The sequence below is a fragment of the Bubalus bubalis genome, chromosome 14 (assembly GCF_019923935.1).
Source record: "Bubalus bubalis isolate 160015118507 breed Murrah chromosome 14, NDDB_SH_1, whole genome shotgun sequence".
Lineage (NCBI taxonomy): Eukaryota > Metazoa > Chordata > Mammalia > Artiodactyla > Bovidae > Bubalus > Bubalus bubalis.
Genome location: NC_059170.1, coordinates 43,973,050 through 43,992,734, shown reverse-complemented (window position 1 = coordinate 43,992,734; position 19,685 = coordinate 43,973,050). Strand labels below are relative to the sequence as shown.

Sequence of the window (19,685 nt, the reverse complement as noted above, 5' to 3'; positions counted from 1 at the left end):
AGTTAAGAAATGGAAGCATCTAGCTCTGATTTAATTCCTTTTAATTTTAGAAAACAAAAAGCTGTCTCAAGATTAACAAACAAACAAAAAAAAAAACCCTGCACTAAAAAATTCAGTCCCAGGACTTTATGAGGGTGGGAAAAAGCTGAATGAGATCTTTACAAAACTAGCTTTGCCATAAATCTTTCGTGTTCTCTCACCTAAAAATTAGAGGTGATTTTCAATCTCTAGCCAGATTGGGTTTGAAATCTTCATTTCCCTTGAAACTGATTTTTTTTTGTGGGGGTTGGGGGGAGGGTGGTGGGGTAGGGCTGGGGGAGTGGGGGCTTTAGATCGAATGTTGGCAGACTATATAAAAGAATTCAATTCACAGCTGTTCTACTTTTTTAATGTAAGAAACATTAATCAAAGCTTTAAGTTATAAGCTTTTCTCATGTTGCTTAGTATTCCAGTTCAACAAAGATCAATAGAGGCCATCCCTGTATTTCTGGACGCCTCGCAGGGAAGCAGAGGCGCGATTATGTAAATTTTGCAGCTCCCTGCACCTCGGCGGCCTGCTTATCTCCCAGGCCTTCTGCCTGCTGCTCCTGGCTCCCAGTGCGGGGCCAGCCTCTCCCTCTTATCTCCTGACAAAGCTCGGGGAGGCCAGGCTGGCAGCCAGCGATGTTCAACAGTGATGCATGGCTGGTTTTATTTGTAAGTGATTTATTTCACCGAATTTAATTTTTTTCACTTTGTGTGTAAGATATTTGTTAACAAGTCAGGATGGGAGAAGCCAGGCGGCAATCAGAGGCAACTGACACAGGGTAGAAATCTATTAGGCCCCCCTAACAGTTGTGCCCACCCCAGCGGAGGAAGAGGAAGCCCCTCATGGAGGATTTCAACATGCATCGACTCAATATCCCACTTGCTTTCTGAAAGGCAATTAATCTGTAATTACATACAGAAATTTACCAAATCATTCTATTCTTTGGGGGAAAAAACCCCCACAGTAACCATATCATCATGGTAAGTGCCAGCACACTTTTTTTTTTTTTCCTAAATTGGAAATATAAAAAGAGTAAAACCTAAAAACAATGTTTTTTGAGATTTTCCACTGGCCTCATAAGTGGAAGTGCTTAGGAGCCAGTGTCTGAGCAGGCCCACACCAGGTGCTGCTCTCAGTGGCTGGTCCCCGGGACGCGGGCCACTCGAGAGAGAAAGCCAGCCCGCCACACTGCTGCCGCCATGGGCCAGGGGACACGTCCTCCCGTCGCTCCCGCGTTAATCCCTGACCCGAGCATCCCGGCGGCATAATCCCCATTTAGCATTAGTAGCAACGGCTTCGACTGGGAGGAACTTTTTCTTGATAAGTAGGCCCTGATGCGGGCACCACTCTTAAAACAACGTATTCCCAGCTCAGCAAGAAACTCACCCTTCCGAATGAACCGGAGCATAGGGCTGAGAACAAGTTCATTAACCTCACTGGAGGCGGAGGTTAACGGGATGGTGGGAGGAAAGGACCAGGCGAACAGCTCGGATACAAAACAAATTAAAATGAATGTCATCACTCCTTTTGTTATTCATTAGTGCATTCAGGGGGGGAGAACGCGCTTCTTAAATTTGCAGGCATTTATCTGTGAAAAACAGGTGTACATCTGCAGCTCGAGAATTTGAAGGGTCTTGGGCAGAGCTAGGGGGGACAACGTGGCCACTCACCAGTTCCGCTGACCGAGTAGCTGGGAGATGGACAGAAGACCTGGGCTGTGAAATCCTCAAATGTCATGACTTCACGGTGGTTCTGAATTATTGCTTCCAGATAGAGAGCTCTCTCCTCGTAGCTGCGGGCGTCAGTTAAGGAAACAAGTGTCCATGCAGGATGAAATGCAGAGCAGTGACAGAGCAGCGAGTTTGTTTTAAACACAATCACACACCTTTTACACTCGGATGGGGAATGGGTACCTTGCAAGTGCATAAGCATCCTATCGGAGAATTAAAATAGGAGTCATAATTCATGAGAACATTCCGATTTCAGAGGCCTGCGTTTCTTAGACTTCAACTGCACCCAAACCAGTATAGCTGAAAAAATATGTAAACTGATAGCCACAGAATCAGAGCAAAAGGCCATCAACTCGATAGGAACAAACAAAAAGAGAGACGTGGATGATGGCCACATCCCTTCCCATCCATGACTGTGGGACAACGCTGGACCGCCCCTTCTAAGTTCCCCGGATGAGATGTTTTTCTTAGCCTACTGATAACATAAATTGATACCCCTATACTCCAAGCGAGAACCAGTGATACACACTTGGAAATTTCAGTAAGACCACTGGGAAGAGGGAAGGCTTAGAAAGGTCTGCTCTGAAGGGCTCCAGAGTCTTAGGCTAAAATAGGCCATGAGCATTAGAAAGTTATTAGTTCTTAGAAAGAACTAATATTAGTTATTAGTTCTAAATAACTAAATAATATTAGTTATTAGAAAGAATAACTGGGAGAATCTACCAGGGAGCACACAACACAATATTAAAAAAAAAAGACATTGGCTTTTAATTAAAACTGGAGCCCTGGAACACACGCATTCAAATGTGTAATCAAAAACCAGTCACCAATAAAACTTACAAGCGTAACACGTTGAAGCAACTTTCCAGCTGTCTCAATAGGACCCCCGCGTGTGGCAGCCTTTCATGGGGCAGAAAGCAAATCTTCCCTTTTGTGTGTGGCTTCTGTTTCCTCGGAAGGTGAATCACACCATCCAATAACAGGATAACGTCAAGACAATTCGGTAGCGGATGGAGGCGACGCACGGAGGACTCTATGAGTTAGCACTCGGGGGACTCGGCGTGCTCGCTCTTCCCCCTGCTTCCCCGTGATCGACGCAGAAGTTAAGGGACGTGGTTCAGTCATTTTGAAAACTGTGCTAATTCTGCAGGAACACGGGGAATGTGGGTTACCACCTGTTTATTATCTCCAGCTCCAGAAAGGCCAGAGTAATTCTAGCATTTCTCACTGAATTTTAAAACTATCTTTTCAAAATGGCCTCTTTTAATAATGCAAGTTGGGGGAAAATTATACCCTTCCAAATAGCTATTCAATAGGCATGTGTTTTGAAAGAGGAGAGTTTTTTTCTATTCTCTTCTGGCAAAGGATGCTCACGAGTTTTCCTGCAAGGGGTCCTGCTACTCCTTTAATTACATTCAGGGAAAGGTTTTCAGCCCACGAGGAGAGCCCAGAGGCTTTCTGGGGCTGGCTGTGCAACACAGAACCATGGACTCGCGGTGCCTAGCTGCATTGAAATTTAAATAAATAAAAAATGAAGAAATAAGAAAAAGGGTTCTTGCGTCCCACGTGCCGTGTTTCAAGCACACACAGCCTGGACTGTGCAGACACAGGGGACAGGACCATCACCAGGGAAAGCTCTCCTGGGCTGGCCCATTCCAGAATCGCCCTTCAGGCTGGCTCTGGGCAACTCTTCAAAAGGAACAGGAGTTTCAAGACAATGACGGATGACGGTTTGCAGGGATGGTGGTCGCAGCAGCCTGAGGCCTGGGCCTCGTGAGTCTGCACTCCGGCTGAACTCCGGGTGACTCGCCTTCCTGGACAGGCTGCCAAGCGTTGCGGCGCGGGCCCCGTGGCCTGGGGGACCCACTAATGCTGTTCACGTCTCATTATGAACATGCGTCTTCCGCACAGAGCTCGGCTGTTACCGAGCGCGGCCCTCTGAGCTGCTGGGCCGCGAACAGCAGGACGCTGGGCCTGGGCGGCCGGCTGGCGGACAGGCACTGTGACACTGAGCTGGCACGTGCGGGCCCAGCAGGGGCCGAGCGAGGCATGACAAATGACTCAAAGGGCTGAGCTCCACTTGCGGCTGACGACCACCTGAGCCTGGGCCCCGTCGGCGCCCCTTCCCTGCTTGCGGCCTCTGCGGGCCCATCCTGCTGGGTCCTGAGGCCCGGGCTGCATCCGGACCCCCTGCACATGGGGCTTGGATGTGAGGACACGCCGTGCTAGAGACACGGTGGAGGCCACACGCCTAGAGGGGCAGCCCTGATGCTGAGCGAGCTTATCGGTCACCGCAGAGCACTGCCGCGTTCACCACCCACTATGGTTACCTGCCGGGTGGCCAGCAGCCTTGTCCTGAGTGAGTGATGCTCTCCCACTGTCATGAGCTTGTCTCTGTCAAGGCTGAGTGATCTGGGCTCCTAAGAGCACCTCCATCCAACACTGGACTCCCAGAGTGAAATAATCCAGCTTTGAGGTTCTTGGGTACAGTAAATACAATGGAGTAAATGTAAATATAACATAAATAGAACACAGTCACTCAGTCATATCCAACTCTTTGTGACTCCATGGACTGTGACCCACCAGGCTCTTCTGTCCATAGGATTCTCCAGGCAAGAATACCAGAGTGGGTAACCACTCCCTTCTCCAGGGGATCTTCCTGACCCAGGGATGGAACCTGAGTCTCCTGTACTTCAGGCAGATTCTTCACATCTGAGCCACTAGGGATGCCAAAGGCCTCAACAGAGGCACTCTAGTAGATGGGGCGCAAAGGTGCATCCAGCATGGGGCCCTGGAGCAGGAAGGTTTGCTTCCTAGAAGGGTCTCTGCTATCACGAGAGCAGACACTCCCCACGCCAGGCTGGGCTACACTGCGCTGAATTGGGTGCCGCCATTCAGACAAACACTTACCAGGGATGTGGTGAGACCAGAAGATCGTTAAGTACATTTTCACTTCAGGCCCAAGCCAGGACATGTACACACCATGACAAAGAGAAGACAGACACCACCCCAACCCTGGCACCGTTTAGAAACAGGGGAATACCAGACCATCTAACTTGCCTCTTGAGAAACCTGAATGCAGGTCAGGAAGCAACAATTAGAACTGGACATGGAACAACAGACTGGTTCCAAATAGGAAAAGGAGTACGTCAAGGCTGTATATTGTCACCCTGCTTATTTAGCTTATATGCAGAGTACATCATGAGAAACGCTGGACTGGAAGAAGCACAAGCTGGAATCAAGATTGCCGGGAGAAATATCAATAACCTCAGATACGCAGATGACACCACCATTATGGCAGAAAATGAAGAGGAACTCAAAAGCCTCTTGATGAAAGTGAAAGTGGAGAGTGAAAAAGTTGGCTTAAAGCTCAACATTCAGAAAACGAAGATCATGGCATCTGGTCCCATCACTTCATGGCAAATAGATGGGGAAACAGTGGAAACAGGGGCTCCAGAATCACTGCAGATGGTGATTGGAGCCATGAAATTAAAAGATGCTTACTCCTTGGAAGGAAAGTTATGACCAACCTAGACAGCATATTAAAAAGCAGAGACATTACTTTGCCAACAAAGGTCCATCTAGTTAAAGCTATGGTTTTTCCAGTGGTCAGGTATGGATGTGAGAGTTGGACTGTGAAGAAGGCTGAGTGCCGAAGAATTGATGCTTTTGAATTGTGGTGTGGAGAAGACTCTTGAGAGTCCCTTGGACTGCAAGGAGATCCAACCAGTCCATCCTAAAGGAGATCAGTCCTGGGTGTTCATTGGAAGGACTGATGTTGAAGCTGAAACTCCAAAACTTTGGCTACCTGATGCCAAGAGCTGACTCATTGGAAAAGACTGATGCTGGGAGGGACTGGGGGCAGGAGGAGAAGGGGACGACAGAGGATGAGATGGTTGGATGGCACCACCAACTCAGTGGACTGAGTTTGGGTGAACTCCAGGAGCTGGTGATGGACAGGGAGGCCTGGTATGCTGCGGTTCATGGGATCGCAAAGAGTCGGACACAACTGAGCGACTGAACTGAACTGAACTGAAGGAGCTCACATGTGCCAAGAATCTTCTTTTTTAATTTTTTAAGTAGCTTTAGAAAATGTAGCTGTGGAATCTTTGCTGAATTTGTTAAGAAGTAGTAGCCAGGGCCACTAACTAAGAGCAGTGTCTTGAGACATTTTCATACCTAACATCCTTAGGACTTCAATGCTGGCTGCTTTCTATTCAAAAAGGCATTTATATTTAGACATCAAAGAGTGTAAGCCATATTAAGACATGAACTGAAGGCTGAAGTAATTCCAGGCAGTGGGTGATCAGTAACCTTTGACCAGAGGAAGCAGGTGGCTACGGAGACACCTGGTCACACAGCCAATACCTGTTTCAATGCCAGCTGTTGCCCTCTGGCTCTCAATAAGTCCACTGACCTGACATTGACATTCCGTCCTGAATTACTATCTCATTAAATACCACACATGGCAAAGCAGTTTTTAAAGAAAAAATTTCCCCTTGAGTACCCAATTCAAAGAACATTCAATTACTAACTAGCAACTCATCTTGGTTTCTGCCTAGTTTTGAGTCTTTTAGTTGATCTACTACTCTGTCTACTCAGTATTCCTTCACCTGCATAAAGAAGTAATCAGAGTAAACTTGGGTGCTTACTGGTTACATATGTCTTCACTGGTTACATTTTCTCAAAAAACTCCAAGAGGGACTTCCCTGGTGGTCCAGCGGTTAACACTTCAACTTAGAATGCAGGGAGACATGGGTCCAATCCCTGGTCTGGGAGCTAGGGTCCCACATGCCTAGGGGCCAAAAAACTAAAACACAGAACAGAAGCAGTACTGTAACGAATTTAATCGAGACTTTAAAAATGGTTCATGACAACAACAATAACAAACAAAACCTCGAAGAGAACTTTCTGAAACCCTCAAGATAAACCCTGCTGGGTTGCAAGAGCTTCAGAATTCAAACCCGAACCCCCAGGTTTACTATTTGATGTTTAGCAGTGACAGAAGCAGCATGACAATCAGAAAGGAGCTTGCTCTTCTCAGGAAGACTGGCCTGCATTTGAATTCCAGCCACCCCTCTTCCCCTGGGTCTGGGCCCCAACCTAGGCTGCCTTCTGTGCCCGGTGGGGATGGTGATGTCAGCTCTCCGGGCTGTGGGAAGATCAGACAGAATCCCAGGAGGAAGCACTGACCAGGGTTCCAGTGCACAAGAGAAGCACCACAAATGTGGATTCTCTGTCCCTCCTCATCCCCAATGTGGGCGTAAGGCCTTGTCTTCCAGAAAGAACATGGTGGATAATCAAGGCTGTGGGATGCTCTGTGTCCAGCTTTAGGCAACAGTCTCCTTTATGCTGGACCCGCCTGAGCTAGGACGAGTCCTGTGGTTTCCATGTTACTAATAGGGAAACAGATGCTCAGAGTTCAGGGGAGTTTTCTTGGGTCACAGTTACTCAGGGGTGCAATTGGAACTAGAACCCTGGTCTTCTAACTTTACTACTTTCAGCTAATATCATAAATTCTGAAACACATGGGGTTAAGTCCATGATCTTGTGCAAGGTTGGGATTTACTTATTCTCTAAATGAGACTTAAACATATATGGGTATAAAAAGTCAACCTACAATGGAAATTTGAGTACACAGGTTTAAGCTGCAGACCTTGATGACTTTATGATGGTGGTGGTTTAGTTGCTAAGTTGTGCTCAACTCTTGTGCCTCAGGGACTGTAGCCCACCAGTCTTCTCTGTCCATGGGATTTCCCAGGCAAGAGTACTGGAGTGGGTTGCCATTTCCTTCTCCAGGGGATATTCCTGGCCCAGAGAATCGAATCTGGGTCTCCTTCCTTGCAGGAGGATTTTTTACCACTGAGTCACCAGGGAAGCCCTGATGACTTTATAAATTCCTTAAATATAACAATGACTTCATTCTTTTTGCTTATTCAGGCTCTTTTTGCTTATTCAGGTCACAGGGACCCAGTGGGAAGAGGGGCTACCTTTGGGCCTGTGGTGGTGGGAGGAGCCCAAGGTCTCTCCAGCCCCTGGGAGAACCACTGCTGGGGGTTCTGAAACAGAAAACAGCCAGGTCTACACTGTACTCCTGAGATCATGGTTGGGGGGCAGGAGGGGCCTGTGTGGAAGGGCCCCAAGGAAGGGAAACTGGTCAGAAAGTGGGAGGAGATGCGGGCCTCCAGAGAGCAGAGGTGGAGGGCAGGAAAGTGGGCTGCGGATGGCAGGATGCCTGGGGGGCATGGGGGCAAGTGCTCTGGTCAGGCCCCAGGGTCACGCCTTAGGTGGCCTGGAGGGCATTGCAGAAGCTGATGCAGAGGATGGAGAAGCGAAGGGAGCCTGAGGGGCCTGCGCGGGCTCAGGGGAGCAGCGCTGGGGAGGAGGCGGCTGTTGTCACTCAGCAGAGCTCTGGGTGGAGATGAAGAACAGCTCTGAGTTTCCAGCTGAGAGAAGGTCCTGGAGGAGACCTGGAAGGGATGCACACTGGGAACAACCCCCTCTCCACTTTAGGGGGAGAGCAGAAGCCAGAGGGCAGGACAAGCCCTGGACCATGTGTTTCTGGAGGGCGGGGCCTCCGTTCATGTCTCACGTCCGCTTCCTTAACCTCTTCTCATGTTGGTACCTGCCGCTGGGGCCAGAGGGATGCTCCATAGGTGGGCTGGGCTGGCATTTGATAATCCGTAATAAATGGATGTAATTCCATAATAAATCAAGACAGGAGCAGATGCTCGTAACAGCCTAAAGCCATGCATCACTTCTACAAAGATTTTGTTTGTCTTTCAAATATAATGCAAATTTAAATTCTAGGACTGTTTAAGACTCCAAATAAATGAATCATTCAAAGTAAATGTCACCGCCTGGAAACGGATAAAGAGGACAACTTCACTGAACAATGTAACCAAAGAGATAGATGTTTGGGAAAAGGAAATTAAACACATAAGATATTAGATTAGTTTTCAGACTGTAATGGTACACTCCTGGAGAGGAGGAACCAGTGCACCACTGCTAAGAAAGGAGAAAAGACCCATGTAACCAAGTTTAAGAATAATTCACAGGAAATGACCAGAGTAAATAGAAATGGGGGAAAAACAGATTTCTTTTTCAGGCTATTAAATTATAGACTTTAGGAGAAGGTCTGTTCTCATCAGTAGGAAGGTCTCACTCTCAGGGTCCGAGGCGCTCCGAGGGTTTGAGGATTGATCTACAGTTTGATTGGAAATGTTCACGTCAGCTCTTCACAGGGATTGATGTGTAAGGAGCACACCCTCAATCATGGGTTTTCCATTTCCATCCTCCCCAGCTCCCTCGTCTCACCTTCCGTAAATCACCAGGCAAGAAAGGGCCCCATAACACTGTCCCTCCGAGCCTCACATCAGTAAAAACTTAAGTGATGAGAAAATCATATCTGGAGGCTACAACATCCAGTGAGTGAGCGGAGACGTCACTGGCTACTTTGCTGACGCAACAATCCAAGAAGTGATGGATCAATGTGGACCACAGTCTGCCAGTAACTCGGTTTCTGGGAGGAAGGGAGTCAAGGTCACCAGCACTGTCTCTCTTTCAGATTTTCATTCATTCCAGAGAGCTGACAAGTATGCTCTCAATGTCAGTTATAGAAACGACCGCTGCTGACAATTTGTTGGCATTTAACATCGACGAAGTTACAACTGAACGAAACACAGAAATGTGGAACTGTCTCTAAAGGTCTTGAATTCTCTTTGTGGCAAGGGATAAAAAAGGGTCGACCATTAAATAGCAGTGCACCTGGATTTTAAATGCTGACTGTAAGAGGCAAATTATTATTAAATAACATACGTGACAGGTTTTAGTGCAACGTGATTTCAACTGAACCATCCAATACTTAGTCCCCAACCACTCTTGCTTTGGAGAAGAAAGCCAATTCATGTGACTTATGGATTGGTTTGCTTCTAAAAATAAAATAGATTTGTGATGATACATGATAGATAAAAGAACAAAATCAAAAAGGACAAAAGAGTCTTCTTTGGCAGAAGTTCTGATTATAAGTTTCCTGAAATATTCTCAACTGTTGCTCCTCACCAACCCATTGGGCCCAGATGAAGTCAGGATGGGCTTCGAAAGAATTAAATTTTCCAGTCCTAGCGCTTCCTTGTGGTCCAGTGGTTAAGAATATGGCTGCCAGTGCAGGGGACACGGGTTCGATCCCTGGTCAGGGAAGATCCCACATTCCATGGAACAACTAAGCTCGTGGGCCACAGCTACTGAGCCTGTGCTCTGGAGCCCAGGAACGGCAACTACTGAAGCCCGAGCGCCTGTACAACAACACACGCTCCACAGTAAGAGAAGCCAACGAAGTGAGAAGCCAGCACACCGCAACTGGAGAGCAGCCCTTGCTTGCCACAACCAGAGGAAGCCTGCAATGGAAAGAGCAATGAAGAGCAAGAGCAGTCACAAATAAATTAATTTTTTTTTTTAATTAAAAGGATTTGTCCTAAGTATTTGCACCAAACTCTGTACAGATTTTCTTGACTTTTCCCCTCCATTTCTGAAAACAATTTTGGGGGAAATACTCCTTTTTATGATGTTTAAAAACTTTGAGCTGTATTTCAAAATGAGAAATAAAGACTGCATCTGCAAACAGAAAATAGTATTTCTATAATTTTTATAAAATAATTATAGCTTAATGGCATCTGAGTTTTCCAGAAAGATACTCATCTGAACACCAAATTACGAAATGACAAGAAGAAACTCCAAGAAAAGTTAGGGGTTTACCAGATGCAAGTGACCTGGAGACCAGGACAGCTGCCCCTATAAGGGGGACTAAGTGGCCCCCAGGGCCCATCCAGACCCGGTTCTAGGGGGTAAGATAGGGTGTCATTCAGAGCACACCTGATGACCACGGCTGCTGACCTGCGCTTGAAACTTGAGACAGCCACAGACTAATCAGTCAGCGAAAAAAATACCGCCCCAGTGATCGAAACCTAACTGGAAATTTGGGGGAATTCTGATAACACAAAGCTCCTCCGTGAGTGATCAGAGGCAGCAAAACTGTGTTTGCCTCACAATGTTTAAGCGACTGAGTTCCAGCAATTAGAGACAGTGCATGATGCCAACGGCTCACAGAGGCCACGCTGAGTGGGCATGAGGGTTGAGCTGTCCTGCGATGGGTCCAGGCAGGGTGGGTACAGACAGCCCTCTGAAGACCTGATTCATCTGTGGGTACGGCTGGGCCTGTCAGTAGATCTGGGTCCCGTGCTAACCAGAGGGGCCAGAGAAGCCCAGAGAACTCCAGCTTCTTTTGTGCTGTGACCAGGAAAGGGATTTTGAGCAACTGGTGGGCAAAAAGCATCTCTTTTACTCTTTTTACACCTGTCTCAGAATTCGGATCTGGAGAAGGCAATGGCATCCCACTCCAGTATTCTTGCCTTGAAAATCCCATGGATGGAGGAGCCTGGTGTGCTGCAGTCCATGGGATCGCTAAGAGTAGGACACGACTGAGCGACTTCACTTTCACTTTTCACTTTCCTGCATTGGAGAAGGAAATGGCAACCCACTCCAGTGTTCTTGCCTGGAGAATCCCAGGGACGGGGGAGCCTGGTGGGCTGGCTGCTGTCTATGGGGTCGCACAGAGTCGGACACGACTGAAGCGACTTAGCAGCAGTAGCAGCAGAATTAGGATCAGCATCAGGTTAAAAACAAAGTGATGATCAAGAAGCATATGGAGTCAATGTAGTGGGAAATGGATATGTTTTGCTTTCAAGGTTGATCACAGAATTCCCAGGGCCTGCTAGAATGACTCTGGTTTCACAGGGACTCGACATGCGGTTCTATGCCCTCTGCTCATCTTAGTTCTAGGCTGTGCAGATAAACAAAAAATACCTACACACAGTTCTGTTACAAGCAATTTGTCTGGAAGTGGACCGCGTCCTCCAACAAAAGGAGGAAAAGGCATTTCCCCACAAGGAAAGCGTGAGTTCCCCCAACACAGGCTCTGTGTAGACGATGAGACCGCGGAAACGATCGAGTGCTTTGTGGAATCGGGCACTGTGAGAGGCCTTTCAGAAGCTGTATCTATCTCACTCACGCTCACGACTCTACGTATGGTCTGTACTGTTTCTCTCTTTACACACAGGAGCAACCTGGCAGAGGGTGGGGAGTGTCTGGCTCCAGACCCTGAGATGGTAAATGCCAGGACCTCAACCCTAATCCCAGCATCTGGATCCCAACCCCAGCAGCCTGACTTAGGGCCCCAGCTCCAGCCATGGCCCCGCCTCTAGACATCAGAATTCTCCCCTGAAGGGAAAGGACTGGAGTAGCCACAGCTAAAAGAAGGCCTGGTTCAATCTATTCAGTGATGTTTTTATAGAGACCTGAAGGACAACAGAGTCAACATCTACACTACATGTAAGTAGATCCCTTTGAGTACCTAGAAACTTTCCATTTTTAAAGAGTAATGCAGGAGGAAATAAAGAAACAAGACTGTCCCGGTGGGAACAAACATCAGAATAAGACAGATCTCTCAACAATAACACGTGCTTTAAAAAGATGTGCAGATGAAAAATGATGGGTATTTACATCTTGATGTTATGTGGTTTTACATACTAGGATTATTCCACTTTATACTTAAAAGGAAAACTGTCGGCTTTCATACTTTTACGCACAAAACTCCCTGTCAGGGAGTCTGTTCATTCTGACTAAAATACATTCAACACGTCACATGCAGAAACAACCCCAGAATGCCGTTAAAGATAAAATTCCCAACTCACACAATTCTCTGGGACTTTCCACATTTGAGCCTCATAGAGTCACTCAATATCATCTTCGTGACTAAAAATAAAACTGCAGTATCACTTAAAATTATAATCAAATCATTCTCTTGCAAATTAAGACACTTACTCTTGGAAAAATAACAAAATTGAATTAGGTGTGTCTTTTTCTTGATAGATCAAAAGCAACTCCATTAAGCCAGCAGTTTTATATTAATGGCTTTAGACATGGCCCAGATGAGGAAAATGTCCTTTGGAGCCATTTTGTACTTTATTTAAAGAGAGAAGGAGCTGTCCCTCAGAATTCAAAGGTGAAGCAGATTGTATCTCAGGTCCCTGGACCAGGAGGCCAACACAACCCCTGTGAGGCAGTCATGCAGAGCAGAGAGTCTAGGTCTGTCTTCCTTCAATTTCTTATTTCTTCCAATTATCATGCCTGCCACTCACCAACCCATCCATTCATTCATCATCCATCCATCCATCCATCCACTCATCCACCCATGCACCCATACAGCCCCCCATACATCCGCCCATCTATCCATCCATCCACCCATCTATCTGTCCATCCACCTGATATTTACTGAGTGCCTCCTCTTTATCCATTATTCTTCCTTCAGCTATAAGAAAAGCACTTCCTTGCTACTCAACTCTCTTTTAAGTCTTGGCTTCAACAATACCTGACCGTCACACTGAGTGTTCCAGTATTCTGGGGGGATTCTGAAACACATCGTGGTGAGGTTACATCATCATGAGCTTGAGTTCTGTTGGGATAACAGCTCTCTCAGAAGAAAAGATACAATCTTTACATAACAAGTAAGAACAGCCTACCCAGCATTGGTATAGCACTGCCCTTTTTGCAGCCATGAGCCCACTGGACCTTCTGGAAACTTTCAGCCACAGATGGTAAGGCAGAGAGCAGACATGCTTCTTCTGTGTCCATCCAGCTAGAAGTGAGCATGGCTTGAACTCAAGTCCAGGCCAGTCTGATTCCCAGTGCTGGTCTCTGCTTCTCTCTTACATTGTTTCAGTTTAGTATGAATATTAGTCAAGAGTTTGCAATGCTCATGCTAAGTCAACTCACAAATACTGTTGTTTGGTGCTGACAGGAAGGTGAGAAGAGACAAATCAGAGCCTTCTCTCTGTCTCCAGAACAAAGAATGGCACAAAATAAACTGGCAAGTATTACAGCTAATCTGGCATAAGAGGTGACTCCTAGCTGAATTATTATCTGTACAACTGATTTAGGAAGCCAGGATACAGAGTGATAAACTATATGAATTTATCCTCTCATTTAAGTGTCAGAGGTTGGGAAATTTAAGTGAGCCTGTTTAAGCCAGATTGATCATACTGTGCTTATTTCTGTTCACATTTTGAACAACAGAACATTCTAAAGTTTTATTAACTAACTATTTGGAGTGGACATTTTTATGGAGAGGATGGCTGAGCACTGTCGGGCAGGGATGATGAGGTCAGGGTGCTGGACACAGCAGAGTTGACCACTGGGTGCTTCACAATTAAAACACTGAGCAGGGACTTCCCTGGTGGTCCAGTGGCCAAGACCCCGTGCTCCCAGTGCAGGTGGCCCCAGGTTTGATCCTGGGTCAGGGAACTAGATCTCACATCCTGCAACTAGGAGGTCTCCTGATGCAACTAAAGATCCTGCATGCTGAGATTGACTGGCACAACCAAATACATAAATATTAAAAAACAAAAAAACACTGAATGGCAATGAGAATAGATGGCTTTTCTTCAACTGCTGTTTTCCAAGGGTCATAAAGCTTCTTGGAAAATCCTTATTTTTAATTATGTGCCCACTTGGTGTCACTCAAAAAAACACTGCAGAGGGTAAAAGCCTCTGTGCAATGACTCTGAGGGAGAGAGAGATGAGAAATGCCAGCCTGGTGTTCCGCACCCTGGTGGCCAGCGTGGTCAAGGTCAGCCCTGCCTGGGATGCAGCTCCGCTGAGTGTGGCCTCGTCGCCTAGGCAAGTAGCCTGCCTCCTGGAATCTCAGTCCCTCATCTGGAAGAGGGGGCCTCACGGTGACCTGCAGGAGTACATGCCATGTGCATGGAGTCGGGGTGGGCAGAGTACCTGCCACTCAGGCCACTCAGCTCCTGCAACATTCACGAGTGGAACCTACCAGGACGTCCAGCAAAGCAGGACTGGAGTGTGTGGAGCCCACTGTCTCAGAGCCAGGAGTGGAAGGCAGGACAGGCTTCAGGGCCTGTGGGCCGATCCACTTACTGCCTGCTGGAGCTCAGGCAACTGGCCCAGAGTCCTGGTCCTGATGAGGGCGGAGGCAGTGGGTCTCCCCTTGTCCTGGGCCTGAATCGCTTCCTCTAAAAGGCGAGGGAATATTCCAGGGGACATGTTTTTCTTCATTAAAAACACAAACAGGAGGACCAGGAACTAAGAGAATAGTTATTATTATTTTTTTTTAAAGGTTGATTTATTTATTGGTTGCTCTGGGTCTTCACTGCTGCACGCAGGCTTTCTCTGGTTGCAGTGAGTGGGTGCTACTCTCTCACTGTGGAACAAGGGCTCTAGGCGGGCAGGCTTCAGACGTTCTGGTGCACAAGCTTAGCTGCTCCACGGCATGTGGAATCTTCCCAGACCAGGGATCGAACCCAGGTCCCCTGCATTGGCAGGTAGACCCTTAACCACTAGACAACCTGGGAAACCGGGGAATAGTCATTTCAATGAAGGGAAGTTGGGTCTCCCCTACAGTTGATCCTTAACCAGATCAAGTATGTTCTTTACTTCATAAACTGAGGTTTCTGATAATTTTCACGACAGAAGGAAATGCCTGGGTCATTTTCTATAGAGACAGCCCTATAGCAAATGTCCTCCTGAACCTGTTGTTGAGGGATTGCCTGGGCTCTTCAGTGGTGACAGAATTAATTTGCTGCCTGGTGTCATAAGCCAGGTGATCAAGTGGGACAAAAACTAGGGGAAGGGTGGAAAGTTACCCCGCGGTGGTCCCCTGAGCTTTGTGACAATGCTAATCTCATTAAAGGTGAGCGATACCACCTAATAAGCTTTACTTTTGAGCTTTTGGAAGGAAAAATTAAAAGGCATCTACCTGGACTTTTTAATCATTTAGTAATGCCATCCAATTACCTTGATTGGAAAGAACTAAAAAATAAAGAGCAGAGTAAATCCTGTTGTTGATAATTTTATACATAGTGGCATGCATTCATGGGCTTCCCAGGTGGTGAAAGTGGTAAAGAACCCTCCTGCCAATGCAGGAGACACAAGAGAAGCAGGTTCAATCCCTGGGTTGGGAAGATCTCCTGGAGTAGGAACCCCCTCCAATATCCAGTGTGCAGTCATTAACCCCATACTCCTAACTCCACTCGTCTTCCCCTTTGGTAACTATGTTTGTTTTCTATGTCCGTGAGTCTGTTTTTGATTTATAAATAAGTTCATTTGTACTATTTTTTTGTACTGATGCAAAGGATTGACTCATTGGAAAAGACCCTGATGCTGGGAAAGATTGAAGACAGGAGGAGAAGGGGACAACAGAGGATGAGATGGTTGAATGGCATCACTGACTTGATGGACATGAGTTTGAGCAAGCTCTGGGGGTTGGTGATCAACAGGGAAGCCTAGAGTGCGCAGTCCATGGGGTTGCAAAGAGTTGGATATGACTGAGTGACTGAACTGTACTATTTTTTAGATTCCACATATAAGTGAGATCATATAATATTTGTCTTCCTCTGGCTGACTTACTTCACTTAGTATGACAATCTCTAGGTCCATCCATGCTGCTGCAAATTACATGATTTCATTCTTTTTCATGGCTGAGTAATATTCCATTGTGTATACGGTGTATATACACACACAAACATATCACATCTTTTACTGTATAAGCACAAAGAACTATATTCAATATCCTATAATAGACGACAATGGAAAAGAAAAAAATATAGATATATATAAACATATATATATAGTATAACCAAATTGCTTTGCTGTACACTTGAAACTAACACAATATTGTTAATCAATTATACTTCAGTTAAAAACTAAAAATAAAATAATAAGACCAAAATAAAGGCCACAGTGTATCTTTTGAAAACAGTTATGTAAAGTTAATTACTTAAGGGAAACCAGTTGACTAATTCAATGCCAGGAACACAGATTCTGCATGTTGTATGCACATAGGGAGACAAGTAATTATGTTTTACTAAAAATTATTTTGAAAGAACAAATTCTGATCTCACCCCAAACATCTTTGTCCCTGGCTTTTGTTGTTTTAAAACTAGCTGGCCTCCTTTTTTTGGCCAGGGAGATTCATCATTATTATTAAATGCATAAAGTCCTGAAATTGCCCGTCTCAGAACTGCCCATGTGAGAAGCAGCTATTCTCTGTTGGCCTCTGCATCAGGGCAGGGTCCAGCTCCCTGGGGCCCACATCTGGCTGGTTACTGTGCCCCCCACATCTCCTAGATGGAGCCCGCCCACACTAAAATTTTAAGAAAGACTATCCAAATTTAGGGACAATCCATTAGCCATTTTCAGTTCATGCCACAAACGCAAACATTTTTATCTATCCATCCATCTGCCCATATGTCCATATGCAAACATGATTATTAATCCTATTATGTGCCAACCATGAGCAAAGATTATTAGAATAATTCTTGGAAAATTCTAGGAAGAAAGTGTTAGTTGCTCAGTCATGCCCAACTCTTTGTGATCCCATGAACTGCAGCCCACCAGGCTCCTCTGTCCATGAGATTTTCCAGGCAAGGATACTGGAGTGGGTTGCCAGTTCCTTCTCCAAAGGAAGAAAAAGTATTGTGATTTTCATTTTAAAGCTGAAGAAACTGAGTCTCTAGTAAGTTAAGTATTAGGTGAACATTGGTAATTTCATAGTTCAATGTAATAATCTGCCCAGAAATGGTGGGCGGTTGGGGGGAGCACAGCATTCCTCCCAGAAAATATTTGGGGAATGGTGGAAGAGACTAGGAGAGGGATCTAAACTCAGCCTGGGCTGTGGTGTTTGGAGAGGCTGGGCCATGCACCTCCAGGGGCCACTCAACTGTGAGAAATCAGGAATAAGCCCTTTGACGTAAGGAATAAACACAGATGCAATTTAAAAATGGAGTCCATTTCTGAAAAACCAGACCACCAACAGTTTAACTTATATCACAAGATGGAAGTATTTCTCTGATGCGGTCTAACAATTGTGAACACTCATGCATCAGCCCACTCAGCTCCTTTAAAGCAAGCTCTCCTAATTAACTTCATCATTAATGTGTCCTTACTTCAGTCTGGCTGGAATCATGCACTTAAAGGACCACCGAGGTCGCCTGTCAGGTTTCCCAGCCTGGGATGTTTTCTTGAGAATGGAGACCACATTCATAGAGTCGCTCAATCATGTCCGACTCTTTGTGACCCCCATGGACTGTAGTCCGCCACGCTCCTCTGTCCATGAGGATTTTCCAGGTAAGAATACTGGAGTGGGTTGCCATGCCCCCTCAGGCTGGGAACCTTGGCTTCAGAGCATCACTGATAAGGGCTAAGATGGCTTAGAAATGCAGTTCCCAGTGATGGAATGCTCACGCTTTCGAGAACAGAACAGAATGTAGATCAAACAAGAAATACAATATTCTGTAATGCGTATTTCACGTAGTGAAGAAAAGCCGAAGAGAAAAGTAGATGAAGATTTTGATGACATTTTTGCACCATCCTAAGCCCTTGGTTTTAACCATAGCATCTGAGACATAGCCGCGGAGCATCCGCAGTGGGAGGAAGTGAGGAGGAATCTGAGGAGTAGGGACATATGGGATGGCCGTGACTTGGTGTCCAAGGAAAGCCCTGAAGAACCGAGCCTTAGGCATTTGGCAGGTCAGGCAATGAGGAGTGAGGTGTACATAAGCACAAGAAAAGCAAAAGGTAAAGCAAATTTTAACAACACAATTAGCCACTCCCCCCGCACCACACACACACACTCACCCCTTCCCCACACACTGGCCTTTCCCAGGGCTTCGAGGGGGAGAAGCATCTGAAGCTGCTCTTAGTGATGCTTTTGGGGAAGCTGCTTCATTGAGACTGACAGCTAAGGCGTCTGGGCTCTGAAAGCAGCAGGTTCAAAGCCAGAGTAGATGGGGAAGGGTAAGAGCATCTTTGACATGAGCACAGATGCTCTCTGCCCCTCTAAGCTCTGTAGGCTCTGCTCCAGGGACACCCTGAAACTGTAGAGGGCAAGTGGAGGATGCCCCAATGCTGGAACAAAGGGATGCTTCTTGCCAAATGCTCAGAAATGAAGACAAGGGAAGGGAAGGACCTCTCCCCGCTGGGGTACGCCCATTTTCAAGCGAAGCATCAGCACCTTTCATCCCTTCGAGTCAAGAGAACTGTATCTAAATTCCTTCTAGAGAGAGGCACTCAGAGTGAACTCAGAACAGACACACAGGACTGTCTATAAAACATAAACAACAAGGACCTGCTGTATAGAACGGGAAGTTATCGGTATACATAGTAGTGTGTGTCTGTCCTATTGAATGTATTAAATATTTTATAATAACCTACAATGGAAAAGAATCTGAAAAACATGTATGTGTAACTGAATCACTTTACTGTACACTTGAAACACTGTAAATCAACTATACTTCAATTTTAAAAATTAAGAAAAAAACAAGGTGAACTTAGGAACGACTACACAAGGTATCCTTAGGTGTTCCACCCTGATGCTCTGAAACCAACAGGATGTCTCAGGGAGGTGGCTCCCCTGGGGAGTCTCCACCTACTGGTCCCAGGATCCAAAGTGCCCCAACACTCCAGGTGTAAGGGGCTCACTCGATACCAGGAGCAGCAGACTCCGAGGCCCCATCCATGCAGGTGGCCCTGCCCAGCACCTTGCCCGCCTACGCCAGGTGCCGCACACCTGTGAGATGCTCTCCCTGCTGGTGGACTTGCCCAGCTCTCAGCTCAGCCCCAGGTGAGGGCACGGCCAGGGGAGGCAGCGGGAGGGAGAGGGGAACCAGAGATAGGAAACTTAATTCCACGATGGAGAGGCGTCGGAATGACTGTCAATTTATCAGATTCTGTCATCCCTGAGCTGCGGAGGGGAAAGAGGGGCTCACAGTGGCTCCCACAGCATAACATACACATAGATGCAGCTGACGAGGAGCCAAAAAAGGAGGGTGAAGAATACTCTGCAGTCAAGTGCA

General features: G+C 46.5%; 1 protein-coding gene across 21 annotated transcripts in view; it reads right to left on the bottom strand.

The window, feature by feature from the left end:
- The window catches only part of RALGAPA2 (Ral GTPase activating protein catalytic subunit alpha 2), a 279,853-nt gene that overhangs the window by 19,910 nt on the left and 240,258 nt on the right, over positions 1 to 19,685 (bottom strand). For all 21 annotated transcript variants that reach the window (XM_025264145.3, XM_025264151.3, XM_025264150.3 and 18 more), the window contains one exon: positions 1,699 to 1,820. In XM_025264145.3, coding sequence (XP_025119930.3) covers positions 1,699 to 1,820 — 122 coding nt within the window. The remainder of the gene's footprint in view (positions 1 to 1,698; positions 1,821 to 19,685) is intronic.